This window comes from Pelecanus crispus, chromosome 2 (genome assembly GCF_030463565.1).
Source record: "Pelecanus crispus isolate bPelCri1 chromosome 2, bPelCri1.pri, whole genome shotgun sequence".
Classification (NCBI taxonomy): domain Eukaryota; kingdom Metazoa; phylum Chordata; class Aves; order Pelecaniformes; family Pelecanidae; genus Pelecanus; species Pelecanus crispus.
Window position 1 is genome coordinate 29,363,849 of NC_134644.1, and position 25,281 is coordinate 29,389,129.

General features: G+C 37.6%; 2 protein-coding genes across 2 annotated transcripts in view; one reads left to right on the top strand and one right to left on the bottom strand.

Moving 5' to 3' along the window:
* Window positions 1–25,281, top strand: part of C1GALT1 (core 1 synthase, glycoprotein-N-acetylgalactosamine 3-beta-galactosyltransferase 1) — a 260,990-nt gene that overhangs the window by 56,236 nt on the left and 179,473 nt on the right. The window lies entirely within an intron of this gene.
* Window positions 1–25,281, bottom strand: part of COL28A1 (collagen type XXVIII alpha 1 chain) — a 71,792-nt gene that overhangs the window by 26,616 nt on the left and 19,895 nt on the right. The window contains exons 11-23 of the mRNA XM_075705768.1: window positions 21,564–21,632; window positions 19,981–20,049; window positions 18,664–18,732; window positions 17,656–17,724; window positions 15,985–16,053; window positions 15,213–15,281; window positions 13,813–13,881; window positions 12,718–12,789; window positions 10,704–10,772; window positions 10,084–10,155; window positions 9,376–9,444; window positions 6,523–6,591; window positions 968–1,036 (exon numbers count right to left, since the gene is read on the bottom strand). Of these exons, the coding sequence (XP_075561883.1) occupies window positions 968–1,036; window positions 6,523–6,591; window positions 9,376–9,444; window positions 10,084–10,155; window positions 10,704–10,772; window positions 12,718–12,789; window positions 13,813–13,881; window positions 15,213–15,281; window positions 15,985–16,053; window positions 17,656–17,724; window positions 18,664–18,732; window positions 19,981–20,049; window positions 21,564–21,632 (903 nt within the window). The remainder of the gene's footprint in view (window positions 1–967; window positions 1,037–6,522; window positions 6,592–9,375; window positions 9,445–10,083; window positions 10,156–10,703; window positions 10,773–12,717; window positions 12,790–13,812; window positions 13,882–15,212; window positions 15,282–15,984; window positions 16,054–17,655; window positions 17,725–18,663; window positions 18,733–19,980; window positions 20,050–21,563; window positions 21,633–25,281) is intronic.

The window sequence follows — 25,281 nt, forward strand, 5'->3', positions numbered from 1 at the left end:
TTTGCATGTCCGCTGTTTAATGGGTCTGGGTCCATTACTGGCACTCCTTGACCCTCCAAGGAGTCTTGAGCTGGTCTAGTGTCCCTGCGTGCTGTGAAATGTGTCAGGTACATGGCATTACACCAGGAATTCTGAGTGAATGCCCTCTGAACTAACTCTGATCCCAAAGGATCTTCGCAGGATCAGTTTGAATGCTAGGAAATTGGAGCTGAGCCATGACTTAGTTGGAAGCATTCAGGTCCCACCTTAGCATATTTGGGAGTGCCTTTGTGGTTGTAGTTTGAAATAAAGCTGGATTACAGACATAAAGAAAATAGTGCTAATGGAAGTTTGACGTGGTGGTTGAAGGATGGCAACAGTATTTTCGCTTTCTAGTGAAAGGTTGGTCAAACATGTCTGTGTGGCTTTGTATGACTGAAATTTAGGATGATATGCCCTTGTAATGGAGTGTGCCAGCTGGAATACTCAGGCATTAACCCCCTCTGGAGCTAACTATCAGAAAAGCAAAGGGGGGGAAAATCTTCAAAAAAGAGGTTTTAACCCCCTGGTATGAAAAGCAGCTGAAAAAACAAGGAATTGAAGGCTGCAAGATTTGGCCAAGCAGATGTTATTAGAGATCTTGAACAAAGAAAGTAAAGAAAAGGGAGAGAGAGAAGAAGGGAAGGAAAGGAATTCAAAGCAGTGATTATATTAAACATGTATGAACAGCCATGAAGATTTTTATGGAATTACATGGTACCCCTTTCATGATGCTGAAATGAGAACAGTTTGTATCTGGTTCTGACTGCCTGTAGAACTGGCACTGTACCTAGGACAGGAAAGGACTTCAAAATATATACGAAATATTTAAATTAGCTAAAGGAGGAAAGAGATTAACTACACTTAGTTAAGTAACTAAATATCGAGTTATCGCACAGTAATTAATTTCTTTTTGAGAACAAAAAGTACAAAATTAAATTGTACTTACAGCTTCACCTTTGTGGCCGTCGCCTTTTGCTCCACGGGGTCCAGGTAGTCCAGGTAGTCCCCGGTTACCCTAAACACAAAACAGTAAGTCAGGCATTGTGCCAGTAACTGGATCATCATGATGTAACAAATATTAACAAATATGTAAGAAAACTATCTAACACCCTTCTGGAAATATAGAATAGCAGTTACCAGCTCTTGCAATTTGTTCACAAAGCTCAGAAATTTTTGTGCATTTTATTGTCGCTTCAGTTGACCAAATTACAATTTCAGAAGGAGTTCTCATTAAGAAATTATTAATTTCTAGATTTGTAGTTCCAGAGAGAAATCTTCAGAACATTGACTTTATCTTCAGCCAATACAAAGTTAAATTTATTTTTAAAAAGTTAAAATTTTATGGCTTTGGGGGTAAGACCTGACATTTGAACAATTAATTTAACAATACTGAAACACAGTATGCCAGCCTTAAGTTATCATATGTTGCGCATTTTGCGCTTCCAGGTAATCACATCGGTTCTCTCATACAGTAAAGCAAAACTGCATTCTACAAGTGAAAGAAGTAAAAGAAAGAAATACAGCCAGTTGTAAGAAATTGTTGTGGTTTCCCTAGCCAGCAACTAAGCCCCACACAGCCACTCACTCACTGCCCCTGCCCTGGTGGGATGGGGGAGAGAATCGGAAGAGTAAAAGTGAGAAAACTTGTGGGTTGAGATTAAGAATGGTTTAATAATTGAAATAAAAGAAAGTAAAATAGTAGTAGTAATAATAATATACAAAGCAAGTGATGCATGATGGAATTGCTCACCACCCACCAACTGATGCCCAGCCAGGCCCCGAGCAGCGACCGCTACCCCCCAGCCACCTTCCCCCAGCTTATATACTGAGCATGATGTCATATGGTATGGAATAGCCCTTTGGCCAGTTTGGGTCAACTATCCTGGTTGTGCCCCCTCCCAGCTTCTCGCTGACAGGGCATGGGAAGTTGAAAAGTCCTTGACTAGTGTAAGCACTGCTTAGCAACAACTAAAACATCAGTGTGTTATCAACATTATTTTCATGCTAAATTCAAAACATAGCATTATGCCAGCTACTAGGAAGAAAATTAACTCTATCCCAGCCAAAACCAGGACAGAAATATACAATTTCTCTTAGTTTAGCCTAAAATGCTCTGTATCAAGAGACAATCACTTCTTCTGTTGACTCTTCCACTGACTCCCACTAAAGATTTGTGCATTTGCAAAACCTCAATGCTTCCTTTCACGACCAGAAGAGAAGCAAATAGCATTCTTCTTCTCTTCCCTCATTCCAGTGATCATTTTCCTGACATTTAATGAGAAAATTAACTGAGCTTGCAATAGACTGTTCTCCACAGAACCAAGAAAGAAAATATATTACTCTGAGGTATTCCTCAATATATGCTGGCAGTCTGTACTGTAGATGTTCACAAGACAGCAACCCCAATCAGAAATCCTTATTGATACTTGTAGGTCATACACCCACTCCACTCCTAAGCATGGTATGTATATGGCCATGCAGGGTGAAGTGTACACCCTTCATTCAGTCCAACAGAACCAAGACACATAAATGGATTCCTGTAGAATGTTGGAGGGTCAGTTTTTAATATACATACAGGTAACATATCCTGAACAATAATTACATACAAATCATAGAATCATAGAATTGTTTAGGTTGGAAAAGACCTTTAAGATCATCCAGTCCAACCATTGACCTACACTACCAAGTCCACACTAAACCAATCAAGGGTAGACTAGACTAAACCATGTCCCAAAGTGCCACATCTACCCGTTTTTTGAACACTTCCAGGGATGGTGACTCCACCACCTCTCTGGGCAGCCTGTTCCAATGCTTGACCACCCTTTCCGTGACAAAATTTTTCCTAATATCCAACCTAAACCTCCCCTGGTGCAGCTGGAGCCCATTTCCTCTCATCCTATCGCTAACTACTTGGGAGAAGAGACCAACACCCACCTCACTACAACCTCCTTTCAGGTAGCTGTAGAGAGCGATAAGGTCTCCCCTCAGCCTCCTCTTCTCTAAGCTAAACAGTCCCAGTTCCCTCAGCCGCTCCTCATAAGGCCTGTGCTCCAGACCCTTCACCAGCTTTGTTGCCCTTCTCTGAACACGCTCCAGCACCTCAATGTCTTTCTTGTATTGAGGGGCCCAAAACTGGACACAGTATTCCAGGTGCGGCCTCACCAGCGCTGAGTACAGGGGGACAATCACCTCCCTGCTCCTGCTGGCCACACTATTCTTGATACAGGCCAGGATGCTGTTGGCCTTCTTGGCCACCTGGGCACAATACCAAATATTTCCCTGTCTATTCCAGTAAAAATAAATAGCTAGAAAAAAGAAGCTGCAAATGACTGAAACCTGCTGTTTCATTGTGTCTGGAAATTTCTGCAATAACATAATGTTTCAAAAAGCCACAAATGGAGTCCTAATAGCAACTCAGATCTCAGCAACTGGTCTGTCTGAATACAGTGTCCATGACTGGAGAACAAACCGACTCATATTCTAGTTAGATATCCAACAAAAACAGACTTTGGGTCAAAATCTCCTGTCCCATGAACATCTCTACCATAGACACAAGCAATCAGATCTTCTTAACTGATTTAGCCATGTCAAGGAAAAATGAAAGAGCTGCTTTGGCTCTCCTAAAGATATACATCAAAGGTTTATGTTAGGAGGTAAATGAACAAAGAAAGACAAGGTAGACTCAATGTTCTGGTTAAGATGAAACCCTGAAACCACTTTAAGATGGAATTTGGGATAGGGATGCAAGCATGTCTTATGCTTAAAGAAATGGTAGGTCACTCCTGTATGAAACTCTCCTATTCTCCAGTCCAAAGGGATAGTTTCACTGCAAGACTTTAAACACAACCCAACCACCAGATTCAAACTGTATCAGCCCTAGAAGATGTTTCTTCATGTTTCCTAATTTTCAAATGACAGAATTCTGATCCAGTTCTGTGAAAATCTAATTCATAATCTAGTTCATAAATAGCTTTATAATAGAAAGCCAATTTTACCTCTTCCACATTCTTAATATCCATAGTTCTTAAATTGTGGATAAAATGAGAAATGTTTTAGAAATGTTTAATAATGTTTTTTTTAAAACAAGAAAGGAAACCATGGATCATGATTTCATCTCTATTTTTACTTCTAATTCCTCTATAGTAAAAAACAGCCAAACAGATGTTTTCATTTAATCTTAGCAGACCATTGTAAATACCAAATGTGTGTCAACACGTTCTCTTTTGTAAGAATTGTGATTTTGTCAAGTGGCTGCTTTTGCCATTAGTAACAGAGCTATAAATCTCCTTAAGTCAAATCTACAGCCAAATGTGCTGTAAGAAACAGCTCTCTAGTCCAGATTATTTAGTTTTAATTTTTTTAATAGCTGCATCTAACATACACAAGATATGGCCCAGGAGCAATTCTGTGATTATTGCTTCCCACAGTTTTGTGGGGTCTGGAAAAGATAATCACAGTGACTCACTCTAAGTCAGTGCACTGGCAACAAGGCAAATACCATTGATGTCACAGATGGCATGCTGAATTAATTCATCTACTTTGCCAGCCTTTCCAGGGCAGGTATTAAAGTTATTTTCTGAAGCAGTAATATAGAGATAGTTGTTTGTACACTCTTTCAAAGGGGGGAAAAAAAATTATAACCAGAATATAAATATAAATCTGGTGTCCGTGGTCATTGTTAAGAAAAAAAAACAACTAAAAAAACCCTAAATGATTAAGTATATGACTGGACATTTAAATCATGTTCATCACTTCTCTTTATGTAGCATTCTAGATTATAGACAAAGCAAAGAAATTTAGAGTTTTTGAAAATTCAGAAATACAAGCTACTGAATGCATGTGCATCAATGTGCTACCCAGCATCCTCTGGTAGGTGTACTGGTAGAAATCTGTCAAGCAGGAGTAAAGTGCTATTGGTATTCCTAAGATGTTACCACACAAAAGTTATTGCATTAAGTTGCTTTATTTTGAACTACATTGTGGTAGGTACACATAACTAATTGGTCTCTCAATTTGGGTCTATTAACTATATTCCCAAGAACTGAAACAGTGGAATTGAGTGGAACACTTTATGTGCAAAAATGGTAGATGTGAAAAAAAAGAGAGGTTTACTAAAAAGGTTCCTGATTTCAGTCTGGAAAGGAGATCACAAGAATGGTATCTTTCCCAAACACTGAAGGAAGTCTTCCTGAACTATTCCCTTATTGCAAGTGGCAGAAGGTTTATAGAAAGTTTCAACCCAGATCATGACTGATAAAAGTACAATACGATATCATAAAATGTGTTAGAGGGGAGGAGGTGAAAGTTGCAAAGTAAAAGGAGATATGTCCAGTTTTTGCAGTAGAGGACATGGGATCTGTTCTAGGGACTGCACTTTGCAGTTTGTTCTTAAATAATGTAGAAAGGTGAGTGGCACTATTTTCTAATGGCGCCATATTATTCTGATTATTTAAATGAAAGGCAATTCCAAGGACTTGAGGAAAAACCCTACTTCAGGGTTTGAGTAATTTGGTGATAAAATATCAGACAAAGTTCCATGCTGATAACCGTAATGCATTATGCAAGGAGAAAAAGCAGTCATAACTTTATGCACCTAACAGTCATCCTGAACTACTATCACCACTTAAGAAACAGGAGAGATACCACCGTTCTTTGAAAAGGTCACTTCATTGTTCAACCGTGATAAAACCCCATAAATTTCATCCTCTGCAAATCAATCTATATCCTTTTCCTCTAACTTATTTCCCACTGGCAAGAGGATGGTCCTTGGTCTCACCTTATTCTTCGAGCAGACTTATGTCAACTCATGTGTACTACAGAGGAGAATTTTTCAGTCTCCCACTTTTGCAAAGACTGCAATCTGTGTGTTACCACTAAATCCTCAGTTTCATCTCTGGTCTTTCACTTGTCTGACAGTCTTGCCAGTTAAACACTAAAGGCTCGAACAGTGAGCACAGCAATCCTGCTACAGACTACCGTACTCCATTCTTGGTGTTGAAGTTAAAAATGTAAAGGATATAACCATGTAAATCCTATTCTGTAACCTATATGTAAATAAGTACTTCCAAAAGACCTAGTTTTTAAACTCTTTATTTTGGGTCTTACTTATGTTTTTGAATGTGCAAGGTTGGTAGCACTGAAACACCACTGTTAAAATAACTAATACCTCTCAGTTTATACTCAATAAAGAGGATATTGCCCATACAGAGGTATAAAAGTCCACATGTGATAATGTAAGGTGGAGACGAATTTGAAGAGCTACCTTCCTAATGAAGACTTCCTGAGGGAAGTTTGCAGGGTGAGGCACACTGGGCTACTTATTATTTATTCTATTTTGTGTTTCTTCTTTGAAAAGATAGTTACAAATAGACTTAACCTGGAATCAGGGAAAAGTTGAAGAACTGGTCAGTTGCTGACAAAGTTGTTCAAGTGGTTTCTACATTTTTCCAAGAGTTTTGCATTTGTCTTATGTTTCTTTATGTTTTGTCTAAAAACTCCTACCGTTGGTCCCATTATTGAATTTCCAGGAAGTCCATCATCTCCTGGTGGCCCCTTGGGTCCTGGATCCCCCTATCCAAAAAGAAACAAATCCAAAACCATATTCATTATTTGCAGTTTTAATTTCCGAAGTTTTACAGAAAAGAACAAGTATTCAATTCTTTCTGACAGTGACAATTATTGAGCTAGGTAATATGAAATCAGTATTTCTAGAGGAAGCTTTTACTACCTTGATTCTGACCTCTTTATACTTTTGCTTCTCCCCAACTGTGTCAAAGACTTTGTTCTGCCCTGATGAATAACTCGATGGCTTTAGTTTTCAACTGAAGGCTGAATATCATAATTGAGTTTCAGTGGCCAGATTCACCTGTGGCTTCTGCCTGCTTTTGCCCACACAAGCAAGGCTGCATAACCTTGTTTCTGCCAGAGCACATAGATAACACCAAAGAAATTCAAAGACAAGTGTTGACACAGAGTATATTTAGAAGGCTACAGATGCAATAGCGCCCTTCAAAATTGCAAGGTCCACCATCTGAAGACCCAGGAAAAAAACCGAGTTTTTCCTCAAATATTATCCAGTACATCTGTTTGGTAATTTTAGCTCTGTCAGTGGCTTTCCTTGAGAGCAATCAGGCTTAGAATTCAAGTTCCTCATGTTATCCCTTCACAGAGCAAAATTTGGTTCCTTCTAGTGTGGCAACATGGTTCCTTCCATCTATGGCAACAGATGTTTTACTTTACAGCAAGGATCTTAAAAAGAAAATTTCAATTTTCAATGAAACTTTTGCAATTTTTAACACTAGTGAGAAGGACAGGCAATATTTCAGGAAACATTCACTAGGGAATGCAGATCAAATGTTCTATCAAAACCACCGAGCAGCTGTAACCATGAGAAAGGAATATGAGAAAAAACAGCTATCTAATGTTACTGTCTTCATATTAGTAACAGCATAATGGCTGTCAAGGGAAATAAAACTCTAGTCCCCAAATGTGGGTGTAGCTTAAAATAAATAAATTTCCAGTGGACACAACCATGGCTGTCCAGGAGTTAAGACCTCTAGCAATCACCAACTACTACATCAAATACTGAAGAGATGTACTAAAAAGACCTCAGACCATGAAAACTCCCAGCTTTGAAAAACATGCAGATTCCCTGCATTAGAAATTTATAAAGTCTGGCTTCACTACTGCAGATAACAGGATGTTCCCAGAACACAATTACTAGTAATCATTGTACTTTCCACAGTGGAGAGAGAAAACGGACCCATGTAGCCTGTTACATTATTGAGTAATTGTCAGAAACATAGCAGATATTTATTTAAATAAAGAAATTAGTATGGAGCTAAAGAGACAAAGTTTTGCGTATTTTCTAAAAATCAACTTGCATTTTATAATTATCCCAAATACTTGTTTTCTCACATCAGCCACTGCACATAAAAGCCCTGATCTAAAATTTAGTAGAGTTTGGAAAAACTCCACTGGATTTTGCATTGTAGCTAGTGTGCTATGAAAGTGCTATGAACTGTACTGAACACAACAAGATCAGAGTGAAAAAGGCAGTAAAGTCTACAAAGTTCTTATTTTTCAGCATAAATTTTATCAATAAACAGTCTTTATTCACTTACTGGTCTATTAAAAAATGTCACAGTAACCAGGAAAATGTAAAGAAGGGGGACGGGCGTAGTGAAACCTGTCTTCATACAAGTTGTGCCGTATAGCAAGCCACTTCTATTTTCCTGACATAAAGTTTGGCACATTATTATGGTTTTAAACCAATCTAAGAGATATGAGCACCCCACAATCCTCTCCTTTCTTTCTTCTCTGTGGTTGCATTTTTACCTCAGGTGTACCCTGAGCTTCTCGAGTTCTTCCTTCCTCCTCCATGCAGTAACAAGTCCAAACCACATCCTAGCCCTCTGTGATGTCCTGTTGTCAGGCTGATGAGTACATTGTATGTACAATACCTACATGTGCTTGTGTGTGTGGGCACACATATTTTTAAGGAAGAAGAAAAATGGAGATGAAATTACTTCAGAGTGATAGGATGTACATTAGTGATTTCTCTACCCTAAAAACTATAACCAAAACTGAAAAGCATCAATTAAAGTTGAAGTTAACTGACATATTATAAAAACAGCAACTATTTTATGCTTAAAATAAAAATGGGGTGGTAGTAAATTTTCAAATGTTTTTAAAACCTTCAAAGTAGCTTTACTGTTGATGAATCTGCTTATTTTACTCAGCAGGACAAGTCATTTGTACTCATTTCAGGTACATTTTCCCCATGGAGAAAATGAGGTGGATGTAGCTCTAGCTATCTCGTATATGACATTTCATTTAAAGTAGTATCTACAGGCCAGCTGTTCACTTGGAAGTGACATACAAACATTCATCTCCAAAAAATCATCTAGTTCTGCATATAACTCCCTAGAACTATACATAGACACATTCCTGCAGGGATTTAGTGCCACATTCAGGAAACCTTTAGTCCAAGAAACAAAATGCATAGTAAATTTGAAAGGAAAAAAAAAAGACTTCAAAGTGATTAATATCACAGGAGGGGCCAAAACACAGCAGAAATTAAAATTAACAAGGATTTTAATTTTTTTTTTTTTTTAACAAATGGTTTCAGGAGGCCATAACACGTACTTAAGTTCAGCATCCTGTTAAAGGGCCCCCAAACACTCTCTGTTAATTTTTAGTACTTTTCAGTCCTTATTTCTAAAATTCAGTCATCTTTGTTACTACAACAAGGAATTTTAACTCCTTTAACTTATATTCTTTTAATTTTGACAGAAATGTGCACCAGAAATTTTCCAGTCTCTGGTCTCCAGCAAACACGTATCAGATAATCACCTTTGGTCCAGCAGGTCCCTGAATAGATGATCCAGCGACACCAGGTGGTCCTCTCTCTCCCGGTTCACCCTGTTACAAAATGGCATTGTCTAGATTTAAACAGACAGTTTCATTTTCTGTACAAGTAGCTAAAAGTTTTTTCAACACATTATATTATAAAAATATCTACAATACAGACCTATCTACAAAATGACAGTATTTAGGAAAAACCATAAATCAACTTATAGCTCTTGTGAAAGCTGGTCCAAGTTTCATGTTTTAAGTAACTATTGGTTGAACCATCTATTTGATTTTTTAACTTTAATTAATTTTTTGTGTCTGGCTTACAAAGGCAATGGAATAACCAGAGCACTTGTATTATTTCAATCTCCTTATTCAGAGCAATACTTACTCACAAAATATTATAATAGAAAGTTAATGTTTCAAAGTAAATATTTGCAAAATGCTCACGGTTAGGACTTGGACAACTTTAATTTAGCTTCTCAGTGCTCATGCATAACTATAAGGTCTGTAATTGTATGTTTACCTATTCTTTTTCTCCTTGGGACTTTTGTGTCATTCAGGACAGAGGATGGAAATATTTGTGCTTTTCCTTTGTTCTGTTAAGTCTCAAGTATCAGATGCTTGAGAAATTTGTACGTTACATAAATTCCATAGATTCTTTTATAAAATACAAAGTGAAGGGCTACCCTGGAGGAACAAGCTTACTTTTGGTCCAGCTGGGCCTTGTACTCCTTTGCCACCAATCAGTCCTTGGGATCCTTTTTCTCCAGGGTCACCCTGACAAAAACAAACATTTTTTTTTTGATCACAGCAAAGATTCATGCACAACTGGGAGATACACAAATAACCAAAACCATGACAATAATGACACCCATAATTAGAAAGGTATTTAGATGCTCCACTCCAACTGAAATCCCACTCAGCTCTAGAATCTGCCCCAAATGTCCTAACTTTACCAGGTACTAATACATCTTTCCAGGCTTTTAATTTAATATTTAGATATCTAACTAGTCACGTAATTTCTCTTAGCTCCTTCTCTCTCCCTATCAGCATACTGAGATAATTTGCCTCCTACTAACTTTAATTAAAACTCTGTACCGAATTTTTAGATCTCTACTGACCAATTAACTTTAGGGTCTATGTTTACAGTTTGATTTTGCTGCACTTGTTCAGGCTAAGAACACATCGCTCTCTCTTAAATCCTTTTAAATCACCAGTTAAAATACAGTTGCTACTTAAGATATAATGAACGAGAACATAGGTCAGAATCTGAACTCTTATAAAATAGTTTGTAGTATTTCTCCAGCGTGTGTGTCAAGCCATACCTTTTGGCCTACATCTCCTTTGCCAGGGGGTCCTTCTGGGCCTCTTGGACCTTGATCTCCCTTTTCCCCCTAACAGAGATTAGATGGTTAATTAATTTTCATGTATCCAATTTTATTGAATCAATAGATTTATGAGAAACAATGCTTGCATAAACACTTTTCCCAAAAATGTCAGTAGATATCTGGTTATTCTTTTTTCCTGCAAAAAAATAAATATTCTGTCTTCTTAAACCCCTTCCACCCTCCTGCATTCATATTCCTTATTTTCACAGACATCTGTAACAGTGCCATTTGCAATTGCCTCAATCTTTTGTAGGAAAAATTGCATGCATATACTCGTATGAGGAAGAGAAATCCTTGCAAAGTTATCAGAAAAAGTCTTGGTTGACCACTTCTAAGAAAAACAACTTTTAAGAAGCAGTAATTTTAGGCAACTCTGTAGCCAAAGGCCAATCCAGGCTGCAAATATTTGCCAGAAACATTGCTTCAAATAATTCACAAATAATCCACATAAAACATTCTATTAAGGAACATTATCTCCAAAATATTTATGCATAATATAAATCAGATTAGCATATCAGAATGCTGTAAGTAATTCAGAAAGCAAAAAGTAGATTAAAATGAAGTTCAAAAATCCATTTCTGATTTGAGCTGTTGATGGAAGTGGCATTACAGTGCCTGCTGTTGACAGGCATCAGTCTGGATACCTTCTGTGAGATAGCTTCACACCTGCAAATAACTGCCATAACATCACCATGCTACTCACTGCAGGCATCAAGCTGTTCTTTGCACTGTCCTGAATACCCAAGGTAGTTGCTCAGTACTAATATTTTCACTCATAATGAATTGCAACAGTGAAGGTGACAGCACCAAGCTGATTACCAGAATAAAGGCAACATGCAACAGAAAAAGACCCCAGCATTCCCAAATGCAAAAGCCACCTGTTACTTTAACCTAACATTTACTCTTAATTCTGATGTTTCACTTCTGATACACTGGGATCTTCATTTTTGAGCACATATATAGTGGGCAATATCAAATTTTTGAAGAAATAATTAAGCAGCAACAGAAATGCTACATATTTTTCCACAGTGGAAGGCTTACTGCCTCAGGCTGTAGCTTACCAAACTGGTATTTGCACTGCCTTCGTAGCTGAAAACAACATGAAGCAGCACTCTTAATAGATGTTTGTTACAGCTATTCAGATATTTTCTGATTAAAGACCTGCAGTCAAAAATTGCTGATTTGCTTACTCTGAATCATGTTCAGTTCATCAATTCTACACATCGGCCAGCTTCTACCCTCATTTAAAAGCTGCACAGTAGTAGAGTTTGGAGGCACCTGGATTCTCAGCAGTGATTCAACCATCAGCCAAAGCACTGAGTTTTGCTCACTCAGCAGCTCATTTTATTTGGAAAGACTAAAATTAAAAGCCTCCATTTAACTTACTCTAAATTGACTATTTTGGGCACTCTGTTTTGCACCCTTGTAAATTCCTTTTTGCCATTTTGCATTTATGCTTCTTCTTCCCAATGTAGCAGAGTTTCTCTTAAAATCTCAGAATTTCCCTTAGAAACAAACAGCCCTGGTTTCAGCTGTTTGTGACAGTTTCTGTACCAGGCTGATGGGTTTCAGCCACAGCTCACCACCCTGCTAGATGCCCTAAGTCACATCAATTTGAGCATGATTTCTTGGCATCGGGAAAAATCTGAACAGGCAGAAAGGAACAGGCTAAAGACACAAGCTATCCGTTCTCCAAGAAGATTGTGAAATTTAAGCAGAGTCAATAGGCCACAAAAGGCAGAGCAGCTAAATCAGTTGCAGATTCAGATGGTAGCCACTGTTTAGTAAAGTTTGTTGGAAACATATCAACTAGCCTAGCCCCTTTTCCCTGGCAAAAGTATTGGCACATGCCCTCCTCCAGGATGAACTCTTTGCCATTCCATACCTGCAAAAAATGGTTTGTTCTTCTTTTGGCTACACCTTCTACATGAGGTAAAATATATTTCCTTACCTTTTTCCCTGACTCCCCAGGATCTCCCTGCACCCCTCTCTCTCCTGGGAGTCCTGACAGACCTGTATCTCCCTTAAAGAAGAATAAATAATGATATCTGCATACTTCAATGAATTCTTTATTCTGTAAAATGGATCTAACAGGGTGTTTTAAAATATTAATGATATACAATATTTTTGCTCAAATAGAGGTTGTTATTCCCAGTAAGTTAAATATTCTATAGAGCCAGTAATTTTTTTCTACTCATACAATCTAAAATAATTATTTTAAATTTCTTTTCAAGCTTCCCACCTACTTTTTAAGTATTGGGTTTGTATTAAATAAATTTACATTTATTCAGTGAGTAAAAACACGATTGAATGCTGTTTGTTATTCTGTGCACAAGAACAATATGATACAAATGTAATTTACTTGCAAAATCAAACATCTGGGACTTAAGGAATGGTCAGCCAAAAATGCTTAAACGGAGTTGTTGACTGGAGACTAACACCTTGCTCGTTGTGCAAACTGGTCTAGGCATTACTTTTAAGACTTGCCACAAAGAGTTGAAACTATCCATAGAAACTAGTCCTGCCAAATGCTTCTTCCATGATCCTGGGAAAAATCACCAAAACCAAGATGTCTATGTCATCTCACCCAAGATTTTGGAAGCCCTACTTAAATCATTAAGGACATGGTATACAGTCTTCAAAATGGCAGCTGAAGTCAAAACTTTAACAACTCTTCTAACATGTAGGCAGTAATGACCACTGCTGTCACACAGACTGTTTTGTTTTTTTTTTCAAATCACTGCAGAGGAACAGAGGTAGTAACATTTCTAATAGTCCTTGGAAATACCTCACGCTTAGAAAAGATGGGGAAAAACTCTGTTCCAGTTACAGCTACAGTAATGATTTTAGGAGTGGGGGGAGCTCTACTGCAGCATTTTGAGTTTACAAGCTAACTGTGAAGTTAAGCGAATATCTGTCACTGAAATTCCTTCTTATTTTGATCATAGTCAATTTATACCAAAAAATCTTCTACTTCATTTATGAGCAACTAGTGAAAGAATTAGAAGACCCTGTAAGGAGCAGTTAAAAATAAAAATAGGCTCACTTTAAGTCCTCGTACACCAATTCCTGGAAGTCCTGGTTCTCCTTTTTGCCCAGGTTCACCTGGTTGACCCTAGTAACAAAAAGTCTTTTGTTTAACAGAGGAACACAATTTAGCTTCATTCATTACTTGCACTATTTCACTAACTGCTTTACATATAGAAGTGGACTTGATGATCCTTATGGGTCCCTTCCAACTTGAGATATTCTATGATTCCAAGTGGTCAAGTTTTCAGCCAAGCAGTTTTCAACGGGACAATTCTGTTCTTTAAAAACCCCAGTAACTTGTAGGACTGCATCTATTTTATTTATTCTTGCAGTGGGCAGAAAGTCAAAGTGAATCATTCTAACTTTCTCCTTTTTGTTTTAATACATTTTATTTTTTACTTTATAGCACAATATCAAAACCTCTTTGGTCACTGAGTGAAAAGTGAGTCCAAATGAAGAAAAATCAGAACTTCTGTTTAAGAGAAAATTTTACCCTCACAATTCTTCCTTCCAGTAGTTCAAAACCTAAAGAAATAGGAATCCCATTTTTTAATGTTGCTTTTTAAAATACTTTTTCACACTAGGAAAATTGTCCTTATACATAACATGTTTCACAGCTACCTATTATTTCCTACATCAATATTAAACATTGCTGCTGTAACTGCTACTTACATGCCAAAGTAATGCCCAGAAGAAAATTATTGTATTTCTCCCTGTTTTTGCTAGAGTGACTAATGTCTTCCTTTTGTAAATCAAGGTGATTACAAAGCACACTTCTGCTTTACACTTCATCAGTTCATTCCACTTGCTCTCTTTAGTACCTCACTAGAGGCTTGGGCTTTGAAAGCAGTAATTGTTTACCCCACTTTCCTGTTCTTCTCCTATTTTCCCTCCTTCTGTGGTGCAGTGTCAGCTACTAAGCACATTTAAGCTCTTTTTTCTCTCCTAGTGTTTCTGTTTTCAGTTTCGGTTCTCTCTCATGATGACCATGGAAGGCTGAAGGACAGGCTGAAGGTGTAGCGGGATTAGCTTTAAGTCTCAAAACCATCGCTGGTTTACAGCTAAGTTGTTTGGTAAAATGCTTTACTTGAACACAATGTGTATGTGGCACCAAACTCATTTGATATAAACATGTCTGAAAGACACTTTTGTTTATAAATTTGTGTTCATTTAGAACCTAAAATCCACATTCAGAAGGGTTAAGGGCTGATGCTAAGCAGAAGCCATACACTCCATTTGGGGAACACCTTGATAACATGGGTGGTTTTCCCTCAAAGATTCAAAAGTGGATTGTTATCTCCAACAAAGAGTTACATTTTCATCTCATCAAACACACTCTTGAAAAGCCTGGCAAAAATATGTTGCTTGTTGTTTCTTGCTGGTGCTATTTTTAAAAAATAATGTCTCAATCATTACCTTTGGACCTGGCAGACCAAAACCTTTAGATCCTTTTGCCCCCGGGTTTCCTTGTGGACCCTGTACACCCTATAACACAAAATAAATGAGTTAATGCATTACACTCTTCCACACCTGAAATTCACCACGTCTCTATCTTTCAGTTAATAATGATTTTCTCTTACCTTTAAAATAAAACAATTTGCTTGCCTGTCCTCAGGCTTAGTTCTGAAATCTTAATTTTATTTTTCCTTTGTCACTATCCTGTGGATTTCACTGACATATCCAAGTGTAATGACAATTTTGGGTTTGGGGAGAAACCCAAGTGTCTCAGTCCCAAGTGCCCTGATTCATTGGGATAGTATGGTGGAAGCATGAACTCTTATCTTTCAAAAAACCCAAAACCTAAAAGATCTTTTGAGATGTTTCGATTTTTCTGTATCCAACTGTTAAAGGCTGTGTTCAAGCTTCAAAGGGCTTGAAATTCAGAAGTGGTGGATTCTTACCTTGTGAAACTCTTATCTATAATATGTCACCATCTAAGCAATGCAATCTGATTTATCTCCTATGCAAATTATTATGCGGATTAGACTAAATTTCTGTTTGCATGATTCTAAGACCATTCAAATCAGTTGGAATCCCTTATATTTACAAGCTTTGCCTAAAGCCTAGTTTGACGCTTTTTTAAAATGAAAAATCACTGAGAGTCTTCACATCAAATTTAGAGCTCTGATAAAGTATGAAACAAAAACTACATTTGAATGCTCACTACACGTCCAAAATGTAGACTTACCTGGCTTCCTGGATTGCCTATTCCTGGTGGTCCTGCTGGGCCCTGTGGTCCTACTTGGCCTTGTTCACCCTATACAAAAAGTATTCCCAAGAGCTATATTGCAATAGTCCATGCTAGCTGATTAACATATTTAAACTAAACACAGAGCAACAGTCCCCAAGCTGTATTATCTTGAAGTTTGCTGCTTCTGTTTGAGTTACATGTGTTTGGAATACCTGAAAGTCTGCCTATGGCAATTGATCTAATAAAAATAATACCCCTTCCTACCTACAAACTCTATCTCATTTACAACATTAGATGATCACAGCTGTAACTTTATTATTAGAAGGATCCATAGCTTATTTTTACATACTGAGATTAATTTTAAAGATTTTCTTGTATGGAAATATACACAGTTTCTTGCACAAGACTCAGAAGAAAAACTTGCAAGTGTAAACAGAGCAGCTAGAGAGTATTTTTTAAAAATCTTTGTCACATGGTATTGTAATGGTATTGTACAGCACTTGGGGAGGGAATAGAGGAATTACGGCAGAGGGAATTACGGGACTAGAGGAATATGGGGAGGTCATGTGGGTATTGGAAGTGGCACAGATCCATGAAGGTGTCAAGGATGTGTGACACCAGTCCCTAGAAAACAAAAAATAATTAGTTTCACTTATGCCAGAAATACTTATTTACTGAAATGGTCCCAAACACTTACTGTCCTGCCCATCGCTGCATTTTTCCTATACAGGCATGGGAATAAGATGGCTCATTGCTGTGCAGATAACCAATCTTCCTCTGACTGAGGCCTTGAGCAAGATGATCTGGTATGTGCTCACCAAGCACATATCTCACAGACAGGCCAAATCAGACCACACCACACCACTCAGGTTGCTCTGAAGATTTTGGAGAGCCATTTGACTGGACAGCAAGATGAGTAAATTCAAGTTAAACTTCCCACATTCGCAAAGCACTCCCTGCTGACTAAGCTGTCAAAGACTTTGGATGGTAGTGCTGTCCTCTCCTCTCACTGAAGCTGAGTGTGGGGCAATGAGGAGAGCAGGAGTCCTGAGGACAGGAGGGAAGGAAAACAGTGGGGAGTAGGAAGAGGGCTATGGCACTAAATCATGAGAAGGAAGATCTGGAATCACTGCCTCTGCACTATAGGACATCTGGGCATGTTGCATCAGCCACTCTCTGGGGATGCACAAGATACAGGCTGGAATCTCATAAGGCCAAGGGAATTAAAATTATTCTGGATCCCTCTTTGGGGGACTGGGCACCAAAAAGTTAACAAATTTCAAATGCCAGAGTGTTCCAGGTCCATTAGATTAGATTAGATGAGTACATTTTTTTACATTTTTAAAAATATTTAAAAAAATATTTAAAAAATATTTTAAATACAATGTATCTGAAACAAATTTAGGAGGAAGAAAGTCCATTTCTTCCCTCTTACTCCCAGCTACATAGAATACAGTCCTTAGTGCTCTCAGTTAACATTAACAGGCTCAGCTACTTGTATAAATGAGCGCAGCTTATGGAGCTGCATGGAATGGTGTAGCATAGTTCCTCAGATTCCAGGTAAAACATACCTTTGTATTGTTGTGATACTGTGTGAATGTTCGTCATTAAATTAACTATAAATATAATTAACTATAGATATTACTAGAAAAATACTCTGTGCCTCACCTTGTCACCTTTGATTTGTTGACCCGGCAGTCCAGGAGGACCAGCTACACCTTTAGAGCCTTTTTCACCCTAGAAATATATGACAGTTTTGTGACTGTATTTGGGAATTTATAAAGAACACCATCCTAGAAAAAGTGGTCATCACAATGTGGATAATAGGGAAAAAAGTATTCCTTCACAAACAAACAAGAAAAATAGTAAATGGAATTGTCAGTATTAGAGAAAAGTGATTCAGTTACAATTCATACATGCTTCATCTGCATTCATTGTGTTGTTGAACACAGGATTTCAAAAGGAGCAAATGAAACACTAGGAAGAAGGAAGCTACATTTTGAAAATGCGGTAGTATGTTCATTAGTCAGAGAGAGCAGTTCAGAACCTGGTGCAGGGACATGAGTAACATATTTTCCAGAAAAGGAAGAAAAATCTTCTTTGCTTAGTAGTTCAAGGCTCTAGAGAATCTTGAAGCCACCAAAAAAGAGGGACACATTTTGATGGGAAGCCCAGTTGTGATTTAATCATAAATGTTTGTTTGTTTGTACTTATTTTTAAAAAAAGGAATGTTCACATATATTAACCTAGCAAGTGCCCTCAATGAGGTAACTGTCCATAGAGACTCATACAACTGATCTTTTAGTTTCCCAAAACAGTAAGACAGAATGAAAACATTTCCTGAATGTTTTCTTCCAATACAGAACATAAATAGCTAAGTAGTCTTTCAGAAGACAATTTATCTCATTAACACTACCAAAATAAGGCATCTTATTAAACACATAAATAAGAGAATCATTAACTTACTACTGTTAGTGGGACTGTACAACTTTTTTGTAATTATCTTGATAGAGTTTCTGAACTTGGAGGGATATTCAGACAGCACAGTGATTTAGAAGACCAAGATCCATCAGCTGACATTTTATACCAGTGGAATGATCATTGAACTTCAATAACTTAGACACTACTGCAAATTTGGCACACAATGTTAAAAAGAAATAATTTCCATCAAACTACCTTTTGGCCTTGAATGCCCTCTCCTGGTAGACCTTTCTCACCTGGAAGACCATCAGGGCCACGTGGTCCCTGTAAGAAAAGAAAAATATATTCAGACTATACCAGCAATTCCATTTTTTATTGACTTTTTTTTTAACTTGCTAGTACAGGTTCTTGCAACTCTTATGACACTGGTAAGTAAAAATGTTTCCGTAACAGCTGGCTAAGCCCAGGCAACTAAAATGAAGTGTACCAACCCTTAGTTGGAGGATTTAAATTAGAATAAGCTAATGCTGAAATGGTGCGAATCACATAATTAATGTCTAAAGATTGTGCCCTTGAAACTCAAATGAACCTGCAGATTAATTTATAACAAATACATTTGCCACTGTGAAATTTGTTCCCTGTAATTTCATATAATTTCATGATTTTTCATAATGAAAATCAGTAATTTGAACATACATTTTTTCATGCAGAATGGCAGGTTAAACATACAAAATTAGAGAATGCCAATTTTACTTTAAATAATTATTTTTGTAATACTTTCTGTTCTTCCACAAGATTCAGCTATCTTTCATTATTTAAAGCTAATAAAGAGTTTTTAGGGATGATCTTGATTAAGCAAAAAGTTTCTACATTTTTGGTGAGAAAAAGTCTTTTACAACCACAAAGTGACTCTCAAAAATACTATTAGAATGAATCTAACACCTATCCACATTCGTGGCTTCTTAATTAACTATCTCTTTGAGATTTTTAGTGAAATACACAAGAAAACCATATGGTTTATATATTTCAGAAAGAAAAAGCAGCCAGTGAGCACTAACTCAACGTTACAAAGAGCTTGCTAAAGTTCTGTAATTCAGAAGATAAAGATATAATTAAAAACATATAGTTTGGGTCTTTGTTTTTGATGCAATCCAAATTACACACAGGAGTTGAGGAATGCCTCAGCTCTTGGATTTTCATGTTCTTAAAATTTGATTTTAGACAATTTTTAATTATCCTCAACTCAAACAATTAGCCGTACAGCTATATATATATATATAGCTCCATGTCTTTCTGAAAGCTGGATACTGCAATCCTGCTCACATGGAGAAAAGCATTTTTTATTTCCCCAAAGTTTGTTTGGACATGACTTTTATTCTCCTACTTGGGCAAGCCACATGCAGTTACTGCCGCAATACTGGGTTGGTGTAGCCGAACATACTTCTGCTGCTCCAGACTAGGTGCAAGGTGGTTTATGGAATGAGTAGCCAATATAGCTGCTGTCAACCAATTACACTCACTAAGACTTATTTTATTGTATTTCCACTTCCAATGCATATATCACTGACTTACAGGTAATCCTGGCTCACCAATTCCAGGAGGTCCTGGGAATCCAGTTTTACCATCTTGACCTTGAGCACCCTTGTGAAAAAGAATATTAGAAAGTTCAGTCCTAATGCAACTTGATGCTTTTGAAAAGCATAACATTTACATATAGATGACTTAATGATGTCACCAGAAAGGTCTGAAATCAAATGTGTAATATCTCCTGATGTTAAAAAAGCATACATAACAATTTAGAAACATTTGGAAGTATCTTTCGATTAATACTTGGAGCACTAGATCACATTCCAGCCCTCATGCCAACAGCAAAGGGGTGTTATCACTTTGTATAGGGGTAACTGCTTAAAAGTGCAGGACCTGAGAGATGGCAGGGATGAGGGAGTGAAGTCAGGCTAAATTTGGTTGCAGTACAACCCAGCCATGAAGCAGGAATGCTCAGGTGTGAGGGATCCTCACTGTAGCCTCTATCTAGGCACTCGAATTGAAGACTGCTTCAGTGGAATATTGGATTGCATGGGAACTCCAGGAACTGCATAGTTTCTGTATCTTCTGTTTTTAAGGTGTTGTAATCTTCATAATTCCTCCAGTTTACTGGGGACTATGTGCTTCAAGGATAAGAGCAGAGAGGATTTTTATCTCTCCCCAGAGTAACACAAAGACTGGGAGTGATATTCCTTCTCCAAAAACTATTTTCGCTTCTGGAATAACACAGTGTTGTTCCTTTTACATGGCAAATTACTAGTTTCTGAGCTATATAAACCCTTTCCACATTCAGGGGTCTGCCACACTGCACAGAAAATATGCAGGAGTTCAGTGAATGTACAAATTAGAGCAGTAAAAGCAAAAAATTGCAGGTATTTTAGACACTGGCACTTGGCTCCAAAAAAAAAAAGAAAAAATGGCACAAAGCAACACCAAAGACCTATCAGCCAGAAGAACTAGGGTGAGATCTAGTTCTGCCCAATTTAGATTTCTTGTCTGAGTCTGAGCTGTAGGTCTCTAACCAAACTCTCATAAACTAAGTAGTCATGTTTCCTATGTAGATGCTTTTGCAGTTTTCCAAAAGGAGATTTGGCTTGCCAGCATAGGCAAACATGACTTTTCCAAATTAGCAAGACTGGATTCCACCTTCTAGTCTTTTGCAATGAAATAAGATGGAGGAAATAAATGCTGCATGAGAGAGAGAGTTTTATAACCTATAAGAATATCTGTTCCCTAGTGAAGAGATAACAAGGCAAATCTGTCACTTGACTGTATCACAGTGACTGAGATGTATTTCTATGCCTTGAAGTATGGTTTACTCATTAGTGCAAGCATCTGCTAGTACTAGAAAATGACCTCACATATTTAACCCCCATTTAAATGGCATTATTTCTGACTTCTATTATATCAGTGGGATCATAATAAAAACTTAGCTGGAAAGGCACATCTGTTATCTCCATTCTATGCAAATACAAAAACCTGTCAATATTGTATCAGTTCTACATTTAGATTATAATAGTTTGAGTTTGATAAAACAGCAGGTGAGAACTTCCATCGAAAAAATGACTGCCCACAGTTAACACTTTAACAGACATACTACTGAGAGTTACCTTGGGTCCTGGCTGTCCAACACCAGGGAGTCCTGGAGGACCATAGGGACCTAAAGGGCCTTGCTCTCCCTAAAGGGAAAAAAATGGAAATAAACTATTAATGCAAAGGGAACCTTAACCAAATTCTGCCAGAGTGTCCTTCCACAGCCTCATTTAGGGCTACAGAAATATGTTTTTAAACTAAAACAAGACAAAACAAAACAAAAAAACCCAAAACCAAAAGAACCCTATGTTGTGGTTTAGCCCCAGCCAGCAACTAAGCACCACACAGCCGCTCGCTCACTCCCCCTACCCTGATGGGATGGGGAAGAGAATTGGAGGAGTAAGAGTGAGAAACACTCCTGGGTTGAGATAAGAACAGTTTAATAATTGAAATAAAGTAAAATAGTAATGATAATAATAACAATATAATAATGATAATAATAATATACAGAGCAAGTGATGCACAATGCAATTGCTCACCACCTGCCAAACGATACCCAGACAGTTCCTGAGCAGTGATCGCTGCCCCCCGGCCAACCCCCCCAGTTTCTATACTGAGCATGACATCATATGGTATGGAATAGCCCTTTGGTCAGGTTGGATCAACTATTCTGGCTGTACACCCTCCCAGTTTCTTGTGCACCTGGCAGAGCATGGGAAGCTGAAAAGTCCTTGACTAGCATAAGCAGTACTTAGCAACAACTAAAAACATCAGCGTGTTATCAACATTCTTCTCCTACTAAATCCAAAACACAGCATTATGCCTGCTACTAGGAAGAAAATTAACTCTATCCCAGCCGAAACCAGGACAATGAATTTCATTCATACCAACAGGTCACAAGCATCTAAGCATCAATGGAAGCGCAGCTTCTGATTGTGCATCAGTATGTAGAAGTGCACTGGCAGAATGGTATTGGCGAAGCCACAGTGCTGTAGTTACACACAGCCAGCCCGATGGTGTGCTCTGCTTCCATGGCAAAATCATCCCTATGGGAGCTATACAAGTAAAAGTGTTGTATTAAGGTCTCAGTAGAAAGTTCTGCAAGCAAACTTCCATGCACAGACATTCCCTCAAGGACAGAGATACTTCTGCCACTTTTAGCCACAGTTGTGCTTCTTGCAAAGCTGGTCAAGATGAACAAAGCATGGGTATTGGAAGAACATTAAGCCAAACACACCAGCCTGGTGCCCAAGAAGCTTTGCCTTCCACCCTATAGGCTCCCTTACCTCACCACCAACTCTTACATCAATAGTTCTCTACTTGACAAGCAATGTTAACAGATACAGCTCCATGTAGCTTCAGGGCCTGGAGACAGTCTAGTTAGGGATGGAATTCCCCCCTTCAAGGAAGAGGTGCCTCAGTGAGAAAGAAATAGGCACAGGCTGTGGTAAGGCCAGGCAATATGCTAAATATTAGCTGTTCAAATTCACAGTCCTCATTTCTTTCATGAAGAAGGCAGCCTGAGATCTCTGTTGTGCCATGATGTATTAGCACGCCCCACAGAATGAATGCAAAAGATATGCAAAGTTGAAAATATATTTTAAAAAAATCTATCAGATAAAAAGAAATACTAATTCAGCAGCACACAGCACCACTATGTGTAAGTAGGCTACTCTGGGCACAGCAAATGCCACTAAACACATTGGCTCCATTTGTCAAAACTAAACCTCCGAAATGGTGTAGGAACTTGTTCCGTTCTGAAAAATGACGTTTGATAAATATAGGCTCATCTCTCAGCTGAAATAATAAACCAACCCCCTTTGTTGTGTTTGGAAAGTGTCTTCCAAATTTTTTGTCCTGTTGTCCAAATGGACATTGTGTTTCGTATCTATTTCTGACAGTCCCTGACAGAACTTCCCACGGACAGTAACTCTGAGGGATGCTTCCTATCACAAATCATTCGCTCCTTTGCAAGTTCACCCACATGACAGAGCTATGCTAATATATGTGCTGCCTTGAATGCACATGGGAGTCCTACTGAAGTTAATGTTTTTCCAAAAGCTCTTTTTTTAAGCATGATAAAATGGTATACTTTTCTTTCCAATGACTGGTGTCATGTAATCTGCCTCACAGCGTCTGTACTAGTAGGTACTGGTGGAGGCAGTGTAAATAGCCCTTACGATGATGATTAAGCTATAGTAAAAAATAATCTTTCAAATATAATGATTTTATCTTTAAAGTAAACACTGGCAACAACTATGCAAGTAGATATAGATATTTTAACAGATATTATTGATATTTTGTATTTATAAGCTAGCTGAGGTACCTAGGAACTATACTTCTTTACAGGGAAATTGGACTTTTCAGTGTCCTGGGAAAGATGTAACTTGCCACATAAGTAAGGAAAGAATTTATAAGTCATCAGAGAAGAAGCTGCATCCCTTAGCAGTTCATTCTGGGACACATTTTCAGGGAAATACGCAATGATGGATTTTTCACAGCATTATCCCAAGATGTTTTTATGGGAATAACTGCTTTGAATACCCACATTCAAACTTAACTGTTTCCTTAAAAGTTTCAATACACGTCTGTTCATACAACTTCAGACTCTAATTCAGAATCTTCCTATGCATATCAAATTTTCCAGAGAGGCTCTTACTATAGCAGTGGGCTTTAAGAATGTGTTGTTTTCAGTCTTTCCATGAATCTATCGCGGTTTCTAGAAATGCGTACTTTATTTCTAGTAGCTGGTCTATGAGTTTAAACAAACAAACTCAATGTCACTTCTGAAACAATAACCATAAGTACTCCTTGTTCATCACTTCTTTGTGAGTGGAACACAGGTCATGCCCACTTCCTGATTTTATGTCCCAATTTTATAATCTGTAACCATATCCTTCTGTTTGTAAATTGTACACTGAAGTTTGCAAATAGTCATTATTATTCCCCTCACTAACAAACACATTTTCAAAATTACCTTGAATATAAACACTCTTATGGAATCTTACTGGTGCTATTGTACAGAATACATTGCTGGTTTTTTAAAAAATAAATATTAGTTAAGCATTTTTTAATATTAATGAAAACAGACAAAATAATGCCTACCACTTTGAATAAATTAACAGATGTATGCATGTTGAAAATACAAGGGGAAAGTGGATGTGCACATTTTACATTGTTGACCTCAATGAGGTACTTTAGCTTTGCAAAAATGTAAGCAGCAGAACCTCCGGGCTGAGAAATTTGTTTGACTAAAATAAAGGGCATTATATTACTTCTTAGAACTCTGTTTTTCCAGAAAAATCATGGTGATTCTGTTTCCTTTTTAGAGAGGAAACCAAGATGCATGAAGTCCTTTTGTGTTAGAATATTTGCATATTCCCTGTTTTTTATTGCTATTGAAAGGCAAAGCTGTCTTCTGATGACAACATAACCATATAATATATGCAGTAATAAACTCAACAAAAGCAAATATGGTAGCCAGTTAGGATGCTATTTTACTGTATTAACCAATGCAGTTAAGAGATACGTAGAACCTAAGTATGAAAATGACAGAAAACAGGTTACTGCGAATGTTGGAAGAGAAATGGGATTCTCACTGGATAACGTTTCTGGACACTACTGCTTATGCTAGAATATATTACATTTATAAACCAAATATATATTTTGTTTCTATTAAGAGAGAATACTGACTTTATGTCCTCTGTCCCCTTTTGAAAGCCTATGGCTTCCTGTAATAACTTCAATGTGATCTTTCAGAAGCAAACCAAGCAAAAGCAAGCACAACTGATTTAA